Raw genomic sequence first — 21,842 nt, forward strand, 5'->3', positions numbered from 1 at the left:
TCTCTCAGTGATGGATTGGTTCAGTTAAGAGACTGATTTTTACTTTTTCTTGCTCACACTATACCCTGCGATGCGTTGGCTTGTTGTAGGAAATATAAAATATGAACACAGCAGAAAATATAAAACACGCAGAAAATACAAAAACATGCAGAAAATGTAAAATATTAGAAGATAGCGCAACACCAAAGACGAGTAGAAAACACACAACTGTAATTAGTTAAAAAAACAGTTTAGGCCCAGCTCTTGCGCTGACTTGAGTAAGGTGAAAAGTTAACTTGAGTACACAATGGGATAAGTAACTTGAAAGGGTTTCAGGTAAAGTCCAACTTGGGTTTAGCTAGCATGAAAATATTTATGGGTTTAGCAACCGAGATCTCTAGCAGGCACTCCGTGCTTCCAAACAAATTGTAACCTGATCCGACAATCAGTGCAGAAAAATTAAATTAGCTTTGAGCACACATTGGTACACAATGATGAAAGCACACACTCCATTTAAATGACATTTACCACGAACACGCATGCACAAGCAGAAGGATACTTGTTTTTATAAGTATTGTTCAGAGTGCAATAAAGAATGTGTGGAGAATTAGGTCAGAGTGTGGGGTTATGGGGTCACGGGTCTTTGAGTGTTTTTCCGTCTTCAATCTATTACCTGCAAGTCAATTATTACTTAATTTTTGTAATAAAGTATTTGTGAAAGATCTATATAAAAAGAGCTGCTCGTGAAGCAGCAGTTCGAGAGAGAGCTCAGCGGCCTGCCTGTGTGTAAGGACGGTCTTTCTCCCTGTCGCAACAGTTAGTAAAGAACTATCTTTGCATTGCCAAGAGGAGTCCATGTCGTTTTTTTATTTAGACGGTTTCAAGTCACCCTGCAACAGTCTGTATATTTACAGTAATGGCCTCAGGTGGAGGGGTCTTCTCTGCATTGGGTGATTGGAAGAGGGGCTGTTGAGTGACGAGGGCAATAATGCAGCAGCCCTGCGGGTTTTGTGCTGATGTCTTGACGCCAGCCTGTGTGGCAGGATTATTTTTCCCACTGCACATCAGAGGAGAGGATGCCACCCTGAGGCGCGTCATTCATGAGAGATTTGGAAGATGCCCTCGCTGTAATTCATGCGACTGTTGAGAAAATGAAAATGGAGCAGGCTGAAACCAGTAAGGAGAAGTAAGCTGGCCTTGACAGAGTGGTCAGGTTGCCATACATGTGGATTGTGGATTCATTAGTGGACATCTACTAAGAGGACCAAGCAAAAACATGGGAAAATGGATACATAGATATAGTGGCAGAAATTCAAGATGTAAGACGGGGTCTAAGGTTAAGTAGGGAGAGAGGGTGAGACATGCCAGGATGCCGACAAATATAGATACATCGATACTCGCACATTCTAAGTCAATATTACCTGTGAGAAGTCACACAAATCCAGTGTGGCACTTTCTAAATACCTGGATGTGATAAGGATGACCAGAATTAGTTTTGTAGGCTTGACGTGGCTCTGGTACGATGAAGAGTTCAGATCTCCAAGTAGCGAGAATCGTAAGAAATTGTGCGGTGATTTGGAGTAACAAACTGTGGTTGCAGTTTATGGCACCAATGTGACCCATGCCAATGGCATTTACAGTGACTGGCTTACTTTTGCCATATGTGCCTTTTCAGGAGCATCCCGCCCAGGAGGGGTGGCAGGGTCAGGGCGACAGAGCTAAATTAATGCATGGTGGAGTTTCAATAAGAACGGCAGCGGCGGCTCCTCCGTTAAGGCGCAGGAGCATCGCCCCACTGCTCTCTGAGCAGTGCCAAAAGGAAAAATACAATTAGAATAACACAATGTTATTATGATTTTATTCTTCAGTTCTGAGCCAGTCTAGGGCGGGGCAGAGCTGGGCTATTGTGATGGAGCAGAGGGGACGAGGGGTGAGCACCATAAGGGTGCCTGTCAGTTTGGCCGGCTGTCTTAGGACGGCCAAACCGACATGAGCACCAAGCAATTCTCCAGCCCATGCTGTGTTGCACAGCCGGGTGGAAAACAGTCCCAGGCTCCCAGGAACTGCCTGAGCGGCAAACCAGGCTCCTCAGACCCATTGTGGCACTACTCTCATGCTGGTAATACTATTACCAGCATGAGAGCAGCGTCTTGATTGGCTTATGGGAGTCTGGAAGCCTGTGTGCTGCTGTGAGTCGACAGGATCAGAAGGAAGTTCCCCCCCCCCCCCCATGCGGCTCACCACTTCTGTTGCGTAGCAGCCGCCACTGAAGAGCGGGTGTTATCATTACCAATGCAGAGTCTGGTGTGACTGTTATAAGTACTGGGCTAATCACCCTGTCATTCTGGGCTTCAGTGTGCAAGGGACATGGGAGGAGAAGGTAGAGGAGTGTTGAGAAAGGGCATTTAGGCTCATTAAAGTGGAAAGGATGGAGGGGTGGCTGTAAAAGTATCCAGATAGGAAGGGCTTAGGCAAGATTTCAGGGTTCCTTACTGGTGGGCTCCCATGCATGTGAGTATTGAGAGAATTTAAGTTCTTGCAAGAACATATCTGATACTATAGATGAGAAACGTTTGAAGGGGGTACAATGCAGACAAATGGCTGTCTCTTTCAAAAAACCCTCATCAAGGATTTCATCAGTTCTCATCTTGGTTCTGAAGAAAGCTGATTTTTGAATAATACATCTTCTCTCATGGCCAGAAGGCGGAATAGCGAATAACTATATGGAAAAGAGTGAATGTTCAACAGCACATGCAAATTGTTGACAGAGCAATCATACTGGTGAGGAAATATGGAAAGGGAGCAGAAATGGGAAAATCAGACATCAAATCACCTTTTCTGGTTACTGCATTTAGATGACTCTCAACTGGTGGGCCCTCAGTTTCAAAGTGAACAAAGCCATTCCGATGGTGTGCTGTGTGGCGGGCTGCATTCTTTAGATCAGCATATTTTCTGAATGGGGGATGAGGCAGGGGCCAAGGTCTGAGCAAATGCTGCAGTACCTTGACTATTTTTGATGGTCACCATGGGAAAGAATATGAGAGTTTTGTGCACATTTGAGGGGCCAGCCCATGACATTTATACAATGTTCGAACTGAAGCCCTGGTACTTGCCAGGCATTTCTAGTGACTGAAGTGGGCGCGGCGACTACGGTTTCAGGTTTGTCAGCAGTCAAATTGGCAAAACGAGGCGCACCAATCAGTGCTGAGCAAGAAGTGGGAACTCACATCGTAGGACACCTATATTTTGCCTAAAACTTGATGTGATAAGGTATGAGATCGGCAGGCAATTGGTGTTTACAATGAAGGGGTATCCTGGCCCTACTACCGGTTTATCATCACATATTGAGAGAGGGAAGACATGCAAATGTGGCTGGGATTTCTGGAGCATTACAGTGGTGTGACTTTATGTTTCAAGACAATACGGTGATGTGGGTGGTTGAGATTTCCTATGACGCGTCTGGTGCGTACCGTTTTAGAGTGTATCAAAACAAGTCAGTGGTGTGTGGAACAGTGGGTGGCTGTGTGTAAGGAAAGGTGTCATAGTACTGCCTTTTTGGAATTCTGTCCAGTAGTTCTGGCAGTGTGGCTGTGGAGAGAGGAACTGAGAGACAGGAAGTGACATTTGTATACTAGGGAACACAAAGCTGTGCTGCAAGGGATTAACACTATGCCGACAAAGAACTGAGAAAGAATTGGTATTACTGTGCTTGCATTGGAACATTATGACCTAGGTTTACTAAGTCTTTGCGTCGCCTTGAGTTGCACAAGGCGATGCAGGGCAACACAAAGACTTATTTGGAATTTGCAAAGCCACGGAAGGCTAGATTGCGTGGATTTGTAAAGAAATGTAACCCAACACAGCAGCTTGCACCGTGTTGCACTATGTTGCATTTCTTAGTGGTAAACATTCCATGGGTGGAGCATGGGTGTTCCTGTGTACCCACTTTATGGATTTCATGTGATTCCAGATTTACTAAGGTTTGTAAAACTGGTATTGTGTGAAATTGGTATGCCTACCACAAAGAGGCATAATGGAGAGAAAGCTTTTGTGACCTCGTTATTTCCTCTTTTATGTGTGATGCATGCTGCATCATGCTTAGAAAGAGGGAAATGTCTCTTTGGGTTGTTTTTGTGCAGGGAGGTAGCCCTTTCTGCAAGAAATCAATCCTGCCCACCCTTAAAACACACACCCTTGCAGCATGGTGAAAAGGTGTCTATGTTGGCACGAGGCAGCCTCCAGTGTGCCAGAGCAGGGAGAGAGCTGAAGAGTGCTGTGTCTTAGTAGATATGGTGCTTTTAAACCCTCTCCCACTCACGCAACGCAGCGCAGTGCAGCAACTTTGCTTGCTGCCCTGCGTTGCGTGAACGCTTGATAAATATGTCCCTACATTTCTAGAAAGACATTCCTGAACTTGCAAAGAAGAGGCTAAATCATGATATCATTCCCAGTGGATGAAGTTCTGTGGTTTTGCTCCAGGGGGGACTCACTGGTGACACTAGGGCAGCAGGACATGTGGAAGATCAGATTGCAAGGACTATGCAACTGGCCGAGAAGTCCCTAGCTGCATCAACAAGAAAGGCTTATCATCGGGCTTGGAAAGTTAGTGTAATTGTGTATTAAGTGGCAGAACAGACTGGGGCAGGGGCAGGAAGAATGGAGACATGGCCTGCTTAACTTTCTAATGGGGCAAATAGAGAGGGTTCTTGCACAGGTCACCGTGTCAAGAAAAACTGTTAGGGATTGCTTCCTATGAGAAAGTTTTTCTGCAAGTATGTGTCTTGAGGGGAGAGAGGAGAATTCTAGAGAACCGGACCAGGAACAAAGGGAAGCGGGTGGATTTTGTGAGGCCAATTGTTGTGGACTTTTTTTAAAAAGGAATCACTGAAGAATATTTCCTCTTGTGGAGCACAAGTGCTAACCTAAAAGGGTATCCTGGTGCAGGAAATTATCATTGGCCAAGCGAGATTTGCATGCATTTCTGGTTGTAGGTCTTCTTGTTTAGTACGATTTTGTAAGTCTTGTTTTTCTGGGCCTTTTTGATGCCTGAGGTGATAGGGCTGAAACTCAGGGGGCTTTGCTATGATAGGACATGGTGGTCCAGGGTGACGGGAGAGTGCATGAGTAGTTTAGTCTCTGAGGTGTAGCTGAAGGATGTAAATGTGATCGCGACCTGCTCCAGATAAAGCAGCCTTATACACATGAGACGACAAGCGTGCAGGTGTTTATTCCTCTCACAGTAGTTAGATACGACCTAACTCCCAGATAAAATGCCCTTCAGCTTCTCAGACATGCTTTTGATCTGCAAGTGCACCATGTACACAAGTTTTTTTTATTGTGCGTAAGAAAATAAGGTTTAAGGGAACTTTGTATCGTGTCCGTCGTCACCTGCTGAAGGAGTCTGCTTTGTAGCATCATTGAAAGTTATTTTTAGTTCTAATAAAAGGTATAAAACCCTGAACTATTGAAATAACCAGTGCATAGAGGGTACTGGTGCTAGAACTTCAGAATCACACAAGATGGACAATGGTAGCCTGTGGTCACTAATAATGTTAATAATGGTATCTTCTGGCACACGGGTGACATATCGCCTACTTTCGTGTTATTTACCATCAGGAACACCTACATCTGCGAACAAAAATGGCTGAAATAGCATGTATGTGCTTTTTCCATCGTCTTTACGTTGTTGCCTTTTTATGTGTGTTTTACAAGTTCGCTGTGTATCCAACCGATAGTGTTTTGTTTTTAGTATTTTTCTCAGGCTAACATGAAGGGAGCTGTGTCTTCTATAGACTCCAGAGGTCAGGTCGTGCAGCTCACGGTCTGTTGAGTATACAAACAATGGCACGGGTATGCCCAGACGTGGGTCCCGTGCTTTCCATGCCTCTGGAATCAAGCTATCCTGGCTGAAGAGGGGTGAAACCCCGAAACCGGTCCTAGGATGCTTGTTTCCGGTCCAGGGAGGACCTGGCCTGGCAGTTTGGGCTGGACTGATCCCATTGGGCACAGGGTCAAGACTGATTTGCATATGGCTGGGTCCAAACTGGAATGGCATGGTGAGCAAAAAAACGATGGATTTAGGCCCAGATTTCTGTACTGGGGTGAATGTATGACATTGTTCTGCATTCAGTCCATCAACTGTTGTTTTTGCAAACATCAAAGGGGAAGCAGAGAATACCCTGGAGAGAGTGCAAGGAGTAGGCTTTCCCTTCTTACCTTACTGATACCGATGACCTGGACGTTCTCAGCGTTGGAGTTGCGGTCTTGCTCTCCAAGGACAGCGACATCAAGTCCGGGTCTGAAAGTCAGAGAGCAGAAAGTGAGGTTACCCCGAGTGAATTGACTTATCTGAGCAGAGCTCTCTCTGCGTTTCCAGCTCTGACCCCCTCTACCCTGTTAATCTTGAGTGTAAATGAAGCACCTTCTTCTCAAGACTCATTCTTTTGTTCATAACTTGGAGCCTTGTGCTCCTGCTAACAGGGACTTGCATGGTCCGCTGGTGGTGGGTGGGCGTCAACAGCAAGGGAGGAGACGCGAGGAAAGCTGCCTTTGAAAATACAAGTGAGGATGTTTCCACCATACCAATCGCAGCAGTGACATTGATGTCCAGGTATTTTAAGTCTAATTAAATGCAAAGGAATTATAACTCTTTAGAAGGCAATTGTAACACTGGTGCACCAAGGGCACCAAAGACTTAAATAGAGTATCACATCCAGGAAATTTGTTTTTTTTCTTATTATCTTCACTTGTGTCCAACCTAATCCAATGATCAATGACCCATGTCGGCAATCTAGAGCTTGGATAGCTGGAGTTGACTGCAACGCTTCAACTTGGCCATTCTTGGGCATTTCTCGTCCAGAAAAAAAACATAAACCCTACAATAATATGAGCTAAAAAGTCAAAGATTTGCATATAGTCATAGTGTGTTGTGTTTAAATTATGACTTACTGATGTGACGCCTCTGGGTGTTTGACTGAACTTTCAGGCTTCCAGAATGAGACCATGTAAATCAGGAGGTGACACTAGAGAAATGTTTAGGATGCAAAGGGGTTTTGTATGAAGGACAATCGTTGAATTTTACTTTCAGCTAGTCAAGAAAAAGGCTTCAAATTCTGAAGTCTTTGGACTTTTAGACTAGGCTAAAACAGGGCTTAACCTTTCTCTGCACTTGGATTCCTTGAATAAGAATGTTTCCCTTGCTCATTTTCCATGAGGTCTTGTTTGTTGCTGTGGAAATGTTGCTAAGCCTTTGTATCTCCTTGAGTACTCTAGATTTATCCTCACTGATCATTTTTTAGGTATTTTCAAAACGTACGTCCTGATGTTCTGCATAAAGGCTGAGAACACAAGAGATGCACCTCTGCTTTACTGAATATTTACATATAATTGTTAGAGTGGTATCTTGGCAAAGCAGGAGACAGACTTAAATCATGTCTTTCAGCAAGAGATGGGTATGCTTCATAGAAATGTAATTTCCTGGGAACAAAACTTTGGGGCATATGTACGAGCCCCTATCGCCACCACAACGTCACTTATATCGACGTTGTGGTGGCGATAGGGGCTGCGCCTTAATTACAAGGCAGCCTTAAGCCACTTAACGTGGCCTAACGCTGCCTTGTACACAAGGCCCCCTTTCACGCTTCGGTTAGCGTGAAAGGGGTGGGCAGTGGGTGTTCCTCCGCAACACCCATTGTTTTTGACGCTGCCCCCTATGTACAAGGGTGGCGTACATAGGAGGCAGCGCCAAAATTAAGACCATGAAAAACCTGGTCTTAAGTTGGCAAAATGAGGAGAAATGCATTATTTCTCCTCGTTTTTGCTTTTTCAATGTGTGCTGCCTTGTGCAGCACACATGGAAAAAGCAAAATGCCATGGATTGTTTATGTGCAGGAAGGTGTCCCTCCCTGCACATAAACAATCTTTAAAAACAAATGCCAGTTTGTCACTTTCATGCGTGCTGCATGAAGCAGCACGCATGAAAGTGACAGGGTGGCATTTCTAGGATTGTTTATGTGCAGGAAGGGACAACTTCCTACACATAAACAATCCTCCCCTGCACCCAGACACCCTTGCACTCTGGTGCAAGGGTGCTTGCGTTGGCATTAAGTTGCTAAACTTAGCAGCATGGCAAGGGGAAACGCAAGGCTGCACCACAAATATGGTGCAGCCCTGCGTTTCTGAAGCTAACGCCTCTCTCCGCCACTTCCTTGTACATACCCCCCTTTGTTTCTTCTGTTAATTGTATATATCAGTCTATGAGGTAGGTACACATTTTACAGGGGACACTGCGGCCCACATTTACAAAGTGCTAGTGCAAGGGCAAAGACACGCAAGGTTTTAGAAGGTATTTACTTTCCACCACAAAAGGTATTTTGGGCTGAAAAGGTGCCTTTTTCTCAGTGTAAATAGTGATTCCACGGCTCTGCTACACAGCATGCATATGCCATTGGTGCTGCGAGGCGCTAGGCAGGCTTTGCAGTGCGTCAGTGCAGGGGATGAGAGCAGCAGGCCATTTTAAATAAATATGGCCCTGCTCTGCTTTCTCTCTTGCGTAAAGCCACACATCAACTTTGGGTGCTGTGCTGTGCTGCACTGCGCTGCACTGCGCTGCACTGCGCTGCACTAAAAAATAACAAATCTGCCCCCATGTGATTTGCACACAAAGCACAGATTGTGAGTGCAAAATGCTTTAACAGCAAGTGCAAAATAGTGCTTGCGGGGAAGTTCAACGTGTTTATATTGTGCACAAAATGTATTCACATCAACTCTCTACCCATCCTGGAATCTGGGGGGTTGTCATAATTTGCCCTTGTTCTTCTGTATCCTGTATGGAGGTAAGAGGTCCTTACCTGTTATAGGGAGGAATTAAAAGCGGTAATGACATCCTTGGGGGCTGGTAGCATACCCTGGCTATCATTTGTAAGGCACTCTTTTCGTGCTATTGGAAGGGAGAACCTTTGGACCAACCCAGAAGAATTTTGCTCAGACATTCCTAAAAAAATGTTGGCATCTGCATTGAAAGAGTATAATCTGACAAAAATGTTGCAGTCAGCCGATTCTACAAGTTTAACCTATGGGTTTCTGGATTGTAAGTGCCACTATGAATTTGAGCGGGTGATGGATTCTATACAACCTCTGATAGCTAAGAAACTGCTCCTGCAATTTAGGTATGGGTCACTACCACTACATGCGATAACAAACAAGTGGACAGGAGTGTCCCGTCGCCTATGCCCTGGATGCCACGTGGAGAAGGAACAAAGGTCCATGTTATGCTCTTCTGTGTGGCATATAAACAGATTAGGCTGAAATGGATCATCCAGCTCTGTAGAAATCTGGGCATCAGGAACTATTGTGAATTTTTTAGAATCGTAAAATCCGACACTGACCCGGTCCATGTGGTTGCAATCTCGAAATTCTTATTTTCCATGTGGTCAACACGTAGGAACCTGCTAAAACTAGATCAGCCCACAAGTAACCTTGACCCTTCTCCCTCTTTGCACTTGCCACTTTAATTAATCTTCCGCTTTCAGTGATTTTCATGGTCTCACGGTTTTTATCCATTGCATTGGTATTTTATTCAAATATGTTTATATTTTAATCTATTTTGAGATTCTATATTGGTCATGAATTTTATATGATGTATGTTTTTAAATGTGCTTTTTTGGCTGTAATAGCCGCAATAAAGCTTCCATGAATGAATGAGTGCAAAATGCTTTAACAGCAAGTGCAAAATAGTGCTTGCGGGAAGTTCAACGTGTTTATATTATGCACAAAATGTATTCACATCAACTCTCTACCCATCCTGGAATCTGGGGGGTTGTCATAATTTGCCCTTGTTCTTCTGTATCCTGTATGGAGGTAAGAGGTCCTAGTGCCATCATGAGCAGTCACATTTCAAGTTGTTGACTGATTCACTCTGCACTGCTTACTCAGACATAGACTATCCAGCAGCTTCAGGATGCCAAGAACAGTTGCTTGCAGGCTAAGTGTCTAAGTAGTTTAATGAAATCTTAGGGACATCTTAATGAGGATAAAATGAATACTGAAATACTGACATTTACAGCCAATCTATAGCTTCAACCCATCTGGCCACATTCCGTATTCTGGGGTTCAGCTCACTCATTATAAGGACCAGCCATTTGGAGCAAATTTTGATTTATTTATGAAACATGTTAACAATCCTTTTCAAGAAATGGGTGTCATTCCAAAGATTCATGGTTGGAAATTAAAAAATGACAAAGACAACAATACTATCAGGCATTCTGTTTTTGGTTCAATGTGCATTGGGATTTAGTTTTCAAAGTCAATTTTGGGACTAGACCACAATATACCTAATAAGCAGCCAGGTGTGCAACGCCCATAGGGCTCAAAGGGCTTCAGCCGCCTTCCCTCCCCCGTCATGTGTGTCAGCCCGGGCGGAGACAGCTTCCTGTGCACACACAGACAATTTATGAACTGCTGTGGGTTGGCTCGTCTGGTGTCCGTCTTATTGCAGCCGCACCCGACTACTTCACAGGTCATTAAAAGACCATGTACTTGTTAACAAGGCTTTGTTGTTTTTTCACCCCTTCTGAAACCCCTGCATCTCCACTCTACCTAATGCTAGAAGAATTAGACCCCCCCCAAAATTTTCTAGTAGCCCCCCCCCCGAAATTTGGCTCTAGTTGCGCCTCTGTAAGCAGCTTAAATGTTTTTTTAAATAAAATATAAGTAAGCAGATTTTCCAATAACAGTGCAACAAATGTGAATTTGCCACCAATCTGTTTAAGCACATATTCTTGTTTGTCTGCAGCAGAGCAGATGGAGCTATTTCGGAACCGTGGTGTGTCAGGGAACACCACTGCGCCAGCCCAGTGGCGTAGGAAGGGGGGTGCGGTGGGTGCGGGCCGCCCCAAGTGTCATCACTGAGGGGAGTGACAAAATGGCAAAAATATGTGTTTTTAAAATAAAAGGGTTTTTGGGGGCTCACAACACTTTAAAAAAAAAATATATATATTATTTCAAACGAGTTTAATAACTTCGTCTGACAATTAATTAACCTCAACAGGTCAACATAATACGTATTGAAACTTTTTAGTTCAGTCAACAATCGCAGCGAAATGCCGCTGAACTCGACGCTGTGCAGTGGAGAGCGTATGGATAAGGAAGGGGAGGGGGTGTTTCTTTCTGCCGAAGTCTGTCTCTGCAGTTTGTACTCGAGAAAGACGTAAACAACTGGTGACTCATCATCACTCAACCCGCAACCAATCCTATCCGCTGCCGTGCCGGTCAGTCACCCCACGTCATTTTGTTGAGTTAGTTGTGCATTATTACTGAAGCTTATAAGTGCCGTGCTGAATTTATTTTTGTTAAATTTTTTAGTTCATTGATTCATTGTGATCATCCTCTTCTCTATGATATTGAGTTTGGTAAGTAACGTAAACGTTTTGATGCATGCTATTTGTTTGTATTTGTACATTAAGCCGGGGGTGACAAGAAATTTTTTGCACTGGGTACCACCTTACCTTGCTACGCCACTGCCCCGGCCGCCTCCCTCCTCTGCCTAGTAGGTGCGGCAACTCAGTCAGAGTTCCACAGTGATTGTGGTACTCGGCTCCCACAGGGCTGAGGTCAGCCGCATCTGCGACTCCTGCCGCGGTGAATACTCCACGGGCGGCAAGTCCAGCCTCGGCCCACTGGCAAGGGAACAGCAGCCGGCCCAGCACCACATGTGGCAGGGGGGCAAAGATCGGATGGGCACCAGATGCCGGAAAAGTGGGTGGATTATAGGCAACCGAACGGAGTTGCTTCAAGTTGTGACCGCTATCTTGTGGGCAATGTCTTCTTGATGCTCCTGTGCTTCTATTGTCCCTGCAGAGTGTCATTGCCTGCCACTCTGCAGGTCACTACAGAGAACGTCTTCATTGGTAGTAAAGTCTAGTGACCTTATGAGAGGATTTATCATCCACGTCAGAGTCTAATCTGGCAGGATGAAATCATTTTAGTGATGCTCAGGTGGGAGACCAGGTGATATTTTTCAAGTGAATGTTAGCTGTCATATTTTATTAAAATATTATTATTATTATTTTATTAAAGTCACAAATGCTGCTTTAAGGAAAGATGGCCATATTAGATTTTGAACAGCTTTTGCTATTTCCATTTTGATCTTTATATTGCAGGGCAGGTGGTTCTGCTGGACTTTACCTGACTTATGGCGGGGGACAATGATACTTCACATACATAGTGCTTTGGTCTTTAGTGGGTATGAGGGTGCTCACTTTTACTTTCTTTTGAGTCTACAATACCCATAGTAGAGCTACTTTTTGACTGTGCTATGGAGTGTGCCCTTATCACTGCCAAGATTTCATTGTGCTAATGTGTGACCTTTCCATGTTTCCATGAACTTACGTGTGACATTTCAATTCCTAATGTGTGACACTTGACCATGAGTAGGGCATGTACCTATGTTCATGTAACAAAATAAATCACACAAATTAGCTCTTTTTGTGCATTCTAATGCTATTGCTGAAAAGGCCATAAAAAAACCTCAAGTTTGACATCCTTATGTAAGTTCACTGATTTATTTCCATCATTTTTTTTACAGAATTGTCCTTAATTTTCACACGGGGCTTCTGATTCAAGACGAACGGTGGCATTGAGAGATCAAACTTTTAGTGCGTTCATCCTCCCTACCGCTTTGATCATTTTCAATGCTTTATGCTGGTGATAACATAAGCTCAAAGGTTGTGATCTCACGCACACTATGCAGGCCCTTAGGCTCTTGCACTAGAGACAATAGTTGTCCACGAGACACAAATCATACAGGCTCACGCATCACAAAATACAGACATGCCTCAGGTCACATAGATAGACCCAGATCTCACAAGGCTCACAGGTTTCACATATTATACTTGCATTACTGTGAGACAGCAGAGCTATCCTCCAGGTTACATACATTTGGAGGTCTTATCTTTGAAACAGACTAGGAGCGCTAACCTAAAACTGTGAAAATCATTAGCGCGGACAGAACTGGGAGTGGTCAATAGCATTGCTACCTGCTACTGTCGCCACTTTTATATGTCACTCAGAAAGAGCAAAACACACTGGACAGAATATTGTAGACATCTATCCATGACACAACATTGGGTGACCAACAGCGTTATCCACTTAGGAGACATTCACATGAAAACCACAAAGAGCACAGCAGACACCCTTCCAATCACAGATCCGATGTGCCGTTACGACAGGAGCACCATCTAACTGGTGAGCATGCTAGCGACCTAAGTACAGTAAAGCATTACATAGTCATGGGGTTTAAACCAATATCATACACACACAGCTCTTCCAATATGAGATTACCCCCTAAAAATTCTATGAGCCCGCATATATTTTGTTACACTTGAATTCAGTGTCCCGCCTCACTCCAATCAAGTTACACCGCATCCTATAGATGGGCCAGATGGTGGACCACCACAAACAGATCATCACAGACAGAGTCAAATCCTGTCAGTGATGAAAACCTTGAAATTGTATAGAAGGGCAACCCGGGCAGACAGTAGGCAATAATAATGGCAGACTGTGAACCAGAGAAATGGCAATACCATGTCAATTACAGAATGTATGTGGTAGTTTGGACTTATCATGGTGGTCGTGGGACAATACCATGCTGATGGAGGGCCACTTCGCAATTATTTAAGGGCATTTCTCCCAATCCATTGAAATTGGATGGATAATAAGCAATGGAGTTGGCAACTCTGAAAAATGTACGTATCTGAGGTTGGGGTGAGGCGTGGATTGGATAAATTCATAGGTTCTGTGTCAGAAACGCCTATGAATTCTATAATTTTGTTGTCAGATAAAAGATTCACATGTCCGTCAGAATGATCCATTTTGGGCCTTCAAATTCTTGACCCGTCTGAATGGTTTGGGTTCAAAGTGACCTGCTCACAGGGACTGTTTGCAAAGCATGTGGCCCTGGGTTGACTGCATGCCCCTTTAGGGGAACAGATTGGTGCCACGTCTTAGACAAGTTAGGTTACCGCTCTGGCATTATGCACTGTGATGCTTTAAACTCACAACAGAAGTGTTGCCTGCCATAGATTCCTGATTTTGGTTCACCTTGACACAATCATGCTTGCTCCAGAATTTGTGATACATGTGAAATAGAGATATGAGGCATGCTTTAAAGTCCCCAAATGGAGTCTGCTCTAGAAGTGCAATGTGTGTTCGTGAGGAAGTGCGAGCATTGTAAATCAAAAGTGCTGGGCGTCCATATTAGAAAGCAGAGGAGATTGCCTCAGCTGTAAAGGGAAGTGACCTGTATGATTGGCTTAACTGTAAAGGGAAGTGACCTGTATGATTGGCAGGAAGTGGTTCTGTGTAGGTCACAGGTCATATTTTGTTAACAGGAGCTCTACAGTATTGATTTTAAATAAAGTAAAAACAGCTCAAAGCATTGGTGGCAGCAAGTGCCATCCACCTTTTGCAAGCATTGTCTAGCAGAGAGTAAATGGTGCTCCAGCCTTACATGACGTCACAGTGGGCGGCTGTAATGACCCAGTTCTCATTGATGAGGGATCCTCCGCAGAAGTGAAAGTTGTTATACTGGTTGGGAAAATAGAAACAATGAGATTATTTTCCATGAGTTCCTATGTGTGAGAGTAAGAGGCAGTACATGAGAGAAACACAAAATCACATTAACACACTGCAATGGGTTAGGTTTACATTTCCAAAAGGGCCCCTTGCTTTTACTTATTTGTAATACAGACATTTTACAGTGGTATAAGCTATTAGAAGAAGAATTCACTACAGCTGGCATTTGGAACATGAATTATTCCATTATCTGGCCAGAGTTAGTTAGAAATTGAACCTAATTTTCTACCTCCGCACATGCAAACTGAGGCAAGTGGCACACTCAGATCTGAATCAACATCTATATGATCTAATCTGATAACATGCAGGGGCCAATGTTCGTATTGATATAGTCTCCCAAATAAAAATGGGTCTTAGAACACACAACAAGGCACACCCTCAGTGTATGGTGGCTATAACATTTATGCAATCGCTTTTTTTAATCACAAACTACGGACGGATCATTTTTGAGTACACCGTTTGGAAAAAAAAACAATTTCAGATTTCGAAGACTAAGGGCCTGATTTCGAGTTTGAGAGAACTTGGACTTCCTCCTACAAGCAGCGAATGTCATTTTCACCATATTCAGAGTGTAAAAGCATCCCTTCACTTTAAATGTGGCACAAGGCGCACACACTGCTTTTTGACAGGTGCTGCCTTCCACAAAACTCACAATAGGCTCTAAAACTCCAAAATATGGGAAGGTGAAATTGCTGTGGTAATTGGGCCGAAACATGTTATCGCCTGAATTTGGAGACGAGCCTCATAAAGCAACCTTTGCTAATTGCCTACATTTTGAAAAACAGAATTCTGCTTGCGTAAAAACTTGCCGAAAAATGGAGCAAAACCAATCATGAATTGTCTCACCAAACCTGTCTTAGAAAACAACTTAAATCACCAAGAATCGAATTTTGTTGAAAAAACACTATTTCCTTATCTTACGAATCTTTTCATTCAGGGGCTGTTCATTGCGTGAATGTCAGAGAAAATATACAACACCACACTCTGGTTTATTAATCTCAGAAGAAAGACATGTTTTATTTCACACATCTTTGTTAACAAAAATCTGTTTGCATATTTACTAGGGTAACTTAGTATTTCTGAGGTGTGAAGTAAGTACACTTCCTGTACACAACTTCCGGTTTTGGGTTAATTTTATTTCCAGTTATTTTCAAGAGTTTACAAAACATAATTCTAACAGTAAAGCGTGTTCATATTACAGTCCAAATAATTTTCATCACCTTAGTCTTACAAAACATAAAAGTATAATTACCTTTTATTATTTCAGCAGAATAATAAAGCAGAATTTTGAGCATGTATAAATGTGTAATTATTTGTCATTAGACATATTTAGTTAGTACAAGAACATGAGCCATCTCAAAATCTTATATGTATTGTCAATTGAAATAAGCATTGGCCAAACCTATAGGTCGCACCTTTTCTATCAGGTGTCTACCTACCCCTTTGGCTTTGCAATTTTGTAGGTCTCGCCTACGTAGCGCACATGCGCTGCTTAGGAGGGCCTTTAGCCGTCGCTCTGCTCATTTTCAAACACTGCACTCGTGCTTGTGGCGGTATCCACCTTGCGGGAGCCCGCAGTGGCGCGCCACAAGCACGAGTGCAGTGCTTGAAAATTAGCAGACTGCGCGCTCACGCACGCACCACTCCCGGGCTTGTTTTCCTTCCCTGGAATCTGTGATCCCCCACCTTTCACACAGATTTATGCAGCCTACACTCAACCTATGAGTTCTCAACTATACTATCAAGTGGCCATCCTGCCCTGTTATTCCGACTCCAGGCTTCAAACTCTGCTCGCACTCTGGGCTGTCCCGGCTCGACCCAGTGCCCCGTATCTGAACCGAAAGCTTCTACTACAGCTCTGTCCAGGATAAGACACCCTGGAAGCAGAGCCCGTCTGAGCATGTTTCCGGGTTGACACACCTATATCAGAGCCACGGTGAAGAAAAAATCAATACGTGGCAGACAGATGTGTGCTGAACTCAAGAGCAGTCTGCGATACTGGAAACAAAGTCTTGTGCGCTGTTAGTTGAGTCACGCACAGGAGCTCTCACGTTTCACGCTTGGCCACTCGGGGCAAGGGATACTGTTGTTTTTTTGGTGCATGGGGTTGATTTGGCCCATCTCCTAGAGAAACATTTTGCTCGAAGAAGGTAAGAAAAAAAAAATTAAAAGGCAAGACTCTAAATTAGAAATGGGGCATTCGCTTTTTAGAATAACTGTTACGAAGGAAATTGCGAGCAGAGGATGACTTTCAACATGCCAGGTCTGAGGAAGAGAAAATCCGGAAGCAGATGAGGCAAATTTCTGTTTGAACAGAGAGATTTTGTATGACAGTGGCATATGGATGTAAAGCATTTTACTACTAAAAATGGAGTTGAACTTTCATAGGATTCTTAGGTTGGTATACTAATCTGCTAATTTTCAATAGGACCTGTAGGTTCTTAAATCTTCAATGCATGCAAATACTTTCCTTTGATAGACTGTAACTAAATGGGTCTTTGGGTACACTCTAGTGTGAGTTTAGTGCAATCTTGTTTGTTTTCTGGCAATGGCATAAAAGCCGGGCATGGAAACGTAGCGCAAAAACAATGCATCCATAAAGGTATAAAAGCCTTTACAGGGAATAATGCCGCACACCAAATAAATGAGTTGCTTAATGCAGAATGAAACCAGTGCTTTGATGAAGGTAAAAGGAATAGTGCATTTCAATGTAATAAAAGCAATCCGTTGTCATGATAATGGAGCATGGCAGAGATATATATATATATATATATATACTCATGTTGCGCTTACAAATTTGGAAAAACTGTTTCAGAATATGTTACTGCCTTTAGCTCTGATCCTGTCAAAATACAAGGACATTATACTTGCAGAACGGATCATGCCATATACATTTTAGAGTGCACCTGCCATTTATTATATGTGAGTAGCACAAAACTGCAAGTTTTTAACAGGATTCTGCAACATCTTAGAGCGGTGGTTAATTCAGATCCTAATTATCCTGTGGCACGGCATCTCAAACTAGTACATAACAACAATCTTAATGACCTCAGATATTATGTTATCAGCTCAGTACCCAAAAACATCAGAGGGGGTAATAAGAGAAAAGAGATTGAGACAAGTGGAATCAGAATTCATTATGTTACTTGACACTAAAATGACGAATGGCCTCAACAATAGTGATGATCTGCACAATTTTTTATGAATGTTGTTGTTGGGGACGGTAACAATGGATGTAATGATGAATCTCAGGTTTGCTTTTGAATTGGTTCTTATTCTTGCTCCAGCCGGGTTTTAGTCTGGGTTTTCCTAGGTTTTATCTGGTTTTAGTGGAGGATATTAGCGTTTTTTGAGCTCTGGGATTTTATCTATTTAAACATCAATATTTTATGAAACTGTATGCACTTTATTTCAATGACTGCTATATTTATGTTTTTTTTACTGTGGTTTAACAATATATATGAACTGGTGTGGTGATGTTTTTATCTGGTGGGGTTTGGGTTTTACTTGGTTTTATCTGGGGTTTCCCTCGGTTTTTCTAGGTTTTACGGGGCTCTTGCCGGTTTTTAACATTATAATACCAATTCTGCATACAAATTTGGGACACTGGTCCACCATGAAAATTCTGAATTGTAAATACATGATAACTCAAGTTTTTGCTGCTAAATGTAAAATCAATGGGTTGCCAATATTAAAAACACTTATTTATCTCAATAGATGCTACAAACAGTAAAGTCTGGAGATAGGGACTTGTTTGTATACAACTACTAAGCATGTCAAGAGATCGGAATATGAGACGATACAGGGGACGTCTGCTAGAAGCTGCTATGTATTTAATTGTATATATTTACTATGTAACCAAGCACTTTCATGCTAGCACTTTTTTGCACATTTTGCACATTTTCGTATATCAGTTAGTGATGTAACAGACAAATTCTAGGAGTGCAAAACTAATCTTGTCAATAGGCCTGAATTTTATACATCTCAATTAGTATAACTCGAAAATTAGCACTATGCTATAAGTTTTATTTTCGAGATATTTTAATTCAAACTATACAAATTTGAATGATTTCAGTCTGTGATTTATAAGCCTAGAAGCACTAAGCTTTCATTCTGTAGTTAGTAGCACAAACAAGAAAACGTGATTAGTGATACAAAATATGTATTACGATTGGTTCGATCTTTATTTTAAAAAAACAGGCCTCTTTCTATGTTTGCACTCCGTTTTAAACTAATTTGAATATTTGTATCATGTGCTTTAATTTTGACACTATATATATATGCACTGATAGGTCCAGCGCGTCATGTGATCAAGACTGCCGTTGGGCAGTCGAAACGCGTCAGGCTGGGCACTTGCTTACAATGGACTATGCACTTGCACGTTTGAATCTGCAAAAATAAAAAAGATTTTTCTCCACGCTGTGGTCTGTACCTGCTTTGGATTGGGAAAAGGATTGTTTCAGGACTGTGGCTACTATATATATATATATATATATATATATATATATATATATATATATATATATATATATATATATATATATATATCTATCTATCTTGGGAAGTGAAGCAGTGCATAACTATGGAACTTTAAACCTTGTTAGACGTGTTAGGTGTACAGGAAAAACGAGAAGTCAATTCATGCAGTGTAACTTGGTGGTTCTACAAAGCAGGGATTTCAAATATTTGTACTGCTACAGAGAATAGAGGCTGTTCATAGACAACTTTCAGAAAGTACAATGAATATAAGCTATAGGGAAACCTAGGGAAAGGTGATGCACACTTTTCAAAGGACTGAGGAATAAACGCTTTGCACAGGTACAGCAAGTTAAAGCAGTGCTTTCATACATGGAATAATTGCACTGCATAGCCAATAAGACTCGCCTTTGGGACCTTATAAGTGTTTAGGCATGCAACAGTTGATGTTGTTGCACGAAGGATATTGTGCTGGATAACTAAACACTTATAAGGTCCCCAAGGCGAGACCTATTGGCTATGCCAATGCTTGTTTCTTTTTTTTCGGTTCTAAAGCCACTCATCGTTTTGACTTTTTCAGTGCTTATTGAATTGCACCTCAAGCAGTGGCAAAGCCAAACCATTCCAAAAAGTTAAAAATACATATGTGTGCAAGCACAATGGCCATCTTATAATAGAGTTTGTTATATTGTTGAAACATCCATTACAAGAGGGCCATCGTGCGTGCTGACTCGCACCTCATTAATTAAACCGCAGCTAAAACTATTTAGGTAAATCAATTATCTTTTAATTTAGCTTAACACATACTGGTGCTTTTTCATGTTTTTTGCAGTTCAAATTTGTTCTTTCCAAATTGATGATTATTTCCGCCTGTCCCAGCCTTTTCCCCCTGTTAAATTTCCAGCAAAACTTTAATAGAAACTGTAAAGTTTATTGCACCGGCTAATGACCTGGTGCGAATCGTGCGATAAACATCGCACAACTTAAAATTGCAATCGGTACTCAAACCGGTGTTTGTGCAGGGATCGCATTTTGAGGAGCGCCTGTCATCAGGCCCCCAGGGGCATATCAACAAGGGCTTTATCTCTGCTTTTTTGGCTTTAAAAACCAAAAAAGCAGAGATAAAACTAGCACCCTATCAACAACAGGGTGCTAACATGCAAATTCGCATGTTGGCGCCCTTTTACTCTACGCTTCCCCTTGCATCTCTAATGAGATGCAAAGGGGGCGTTCCAGAGTAAAATAATAGGAGAAATGTCGCTAAGCGACATTTCTCCTATTATCAAGAATATCGCTAACCCTGTTAGAGACAAAAAAAGCAGCGCTAACTGCGGTTAGCGCTGCTTTTTTACGTCTGGTATTTTTCTGACTTAGCCATGATATCCTATGGAAGGAGGATATCATGGTTAAGTTTGTCTGTCCCTATCAACAAGCTAACGTGAGATTATCGCTGGGTTTCCAGCGATAATCTCACGTTAGCCACTTAGCGTGAGGATTTTTATCGCTATTGAGATAAACGTTGCTAATAGCACGCTATCTCAGCGATAAAAATCAACGCTAGCCGGCGATAATTATCCTAGCGCTAAGTGCGCTTAGCGATAATTATCGCCGGTTGTTGTTGATATGCCCCTCAGTTCCTTGCAAAATGTATGTTGCAGTGTCCATTTTTAGGTCTCGTCTGAGACAGCCCAGGCTGTCTCTTCGAGACATTTTGTAAGTGGCTTTTAAAAGTGCCACCAGAGGCTTTTCCTAGCATGAAGCTTGAGTGCATGAGCACGTGTACGCGCGCAGCAGTCATCTGGCTGTCATGGCTCATAAAGCACAGCACTCTCCCAAGTCCTCGCTCTGCCCCTCCACCACCTCCTCGTCAGCTTCAAAGGGTTTCATTAACAATCCATTTTTTTTTTTTAGAGCTTTATGTTGGTTGCAGCTCGGAGCCAGTCCGTCCATAAAACACAGAATAAATAAGAACATTTATTTATAGTTAGAAAGTGCTCCACTGTTAATTCTTTGTTGGAAAAAACCCGTGAAAAATAGGTAACAAACCCTAATCTTATTTGGAGGTGGGTGTTGCATGCATTCTCTTCTCTGTCAGTTAATGTAGAGCAATATCGACAAAAGTTGCGGAAATGGACGTTGCATTTTTAAAAATGTATTTTGCTTGCAGTATTGTTGTTCAGTTCATTTCCTAAACATCTATGTAGACTGGCTGAATAGGGTGTCACTTTAGTATCCGACTCAGCAAGGAGCAGGGTGTAGGCAACGTTTATGATTGAGAAAGTGCTACATTTTTTATTATGGTGATTAGTTTATTTGCATTGAAAAATATTACAGTATTTTCATTATTTTAAGTCACCCTCTGTCAATCGTTTCAAAATTAAATGTGCACTAGTTATTTGCCATACATTTTTTTAAAGTCTATATCATGCTCTGAGATTATTTTTTTTAAATATATCTCGTTTTGTAAATGGCCATTTTTCAACATAAGGCGTCAGGCCCTCTTGAATGCTGTTCTGCTGTTTAGGTACAGCCCTATGCTGGATACTAGGTGCGGTTCAAGCCTGCCCGCCCCCCCTCTTAAGGAAATTATGTAAGAATCATTTCTGCTTGCTGTCTTCACCCAATTTTTGCACTTCATGTGTGCGATTTGTAATCCTATGTAAAGTCACCCCTATTTATGTTTGTATACAGTCGCCATTAAGAGCAGTCTACTATTTTAAATATCACGTTGATGGATTGCTTATGTCGGCCCTCCG

General features: G+C 42.4%; 1 protein-coding gene across 1 annotated transcript in view; it reads right to left on the reverse strand.

Annotated features, from left to right (window-relative positions):
• Positions 1-21,842, reverse strand: part of LOC146773093 (chymotrypsinogen B-like) — a 43,711-nt gene that overhangs the window by 18,368 nt on the left and 3,501 nt on the right. The window contains exons 3-4 of the mRNA XM_085640002.1: positions 14,486-14,562; positions 6,196-6,277 (exon numbers count right to left, since the gene is read on the reverse strand). Of these exons, the coding sequence (XP_085496128.1) occupies positions 6,196-6,277; positions 14,486-14,562 (159 nt within the window). The remainder of the gene's footprint in view (positions 1-6,195; positions 6,278-14,485; positions 14,563-21,842) is intronic.

Source organism: Triturus cristatus, chromosome 12, assembly GCF_964204655.1.
Source record: "Triturus cristatus chromosome 12, aTriCri1.1, whole genome shotgun sequence".
Classification (NCBI taxonomy): Eukaryota; Metazoa; Chordata; class Amphibia; order Caudata; family Salamandridae; genus Triturus; species Triturus cristatus.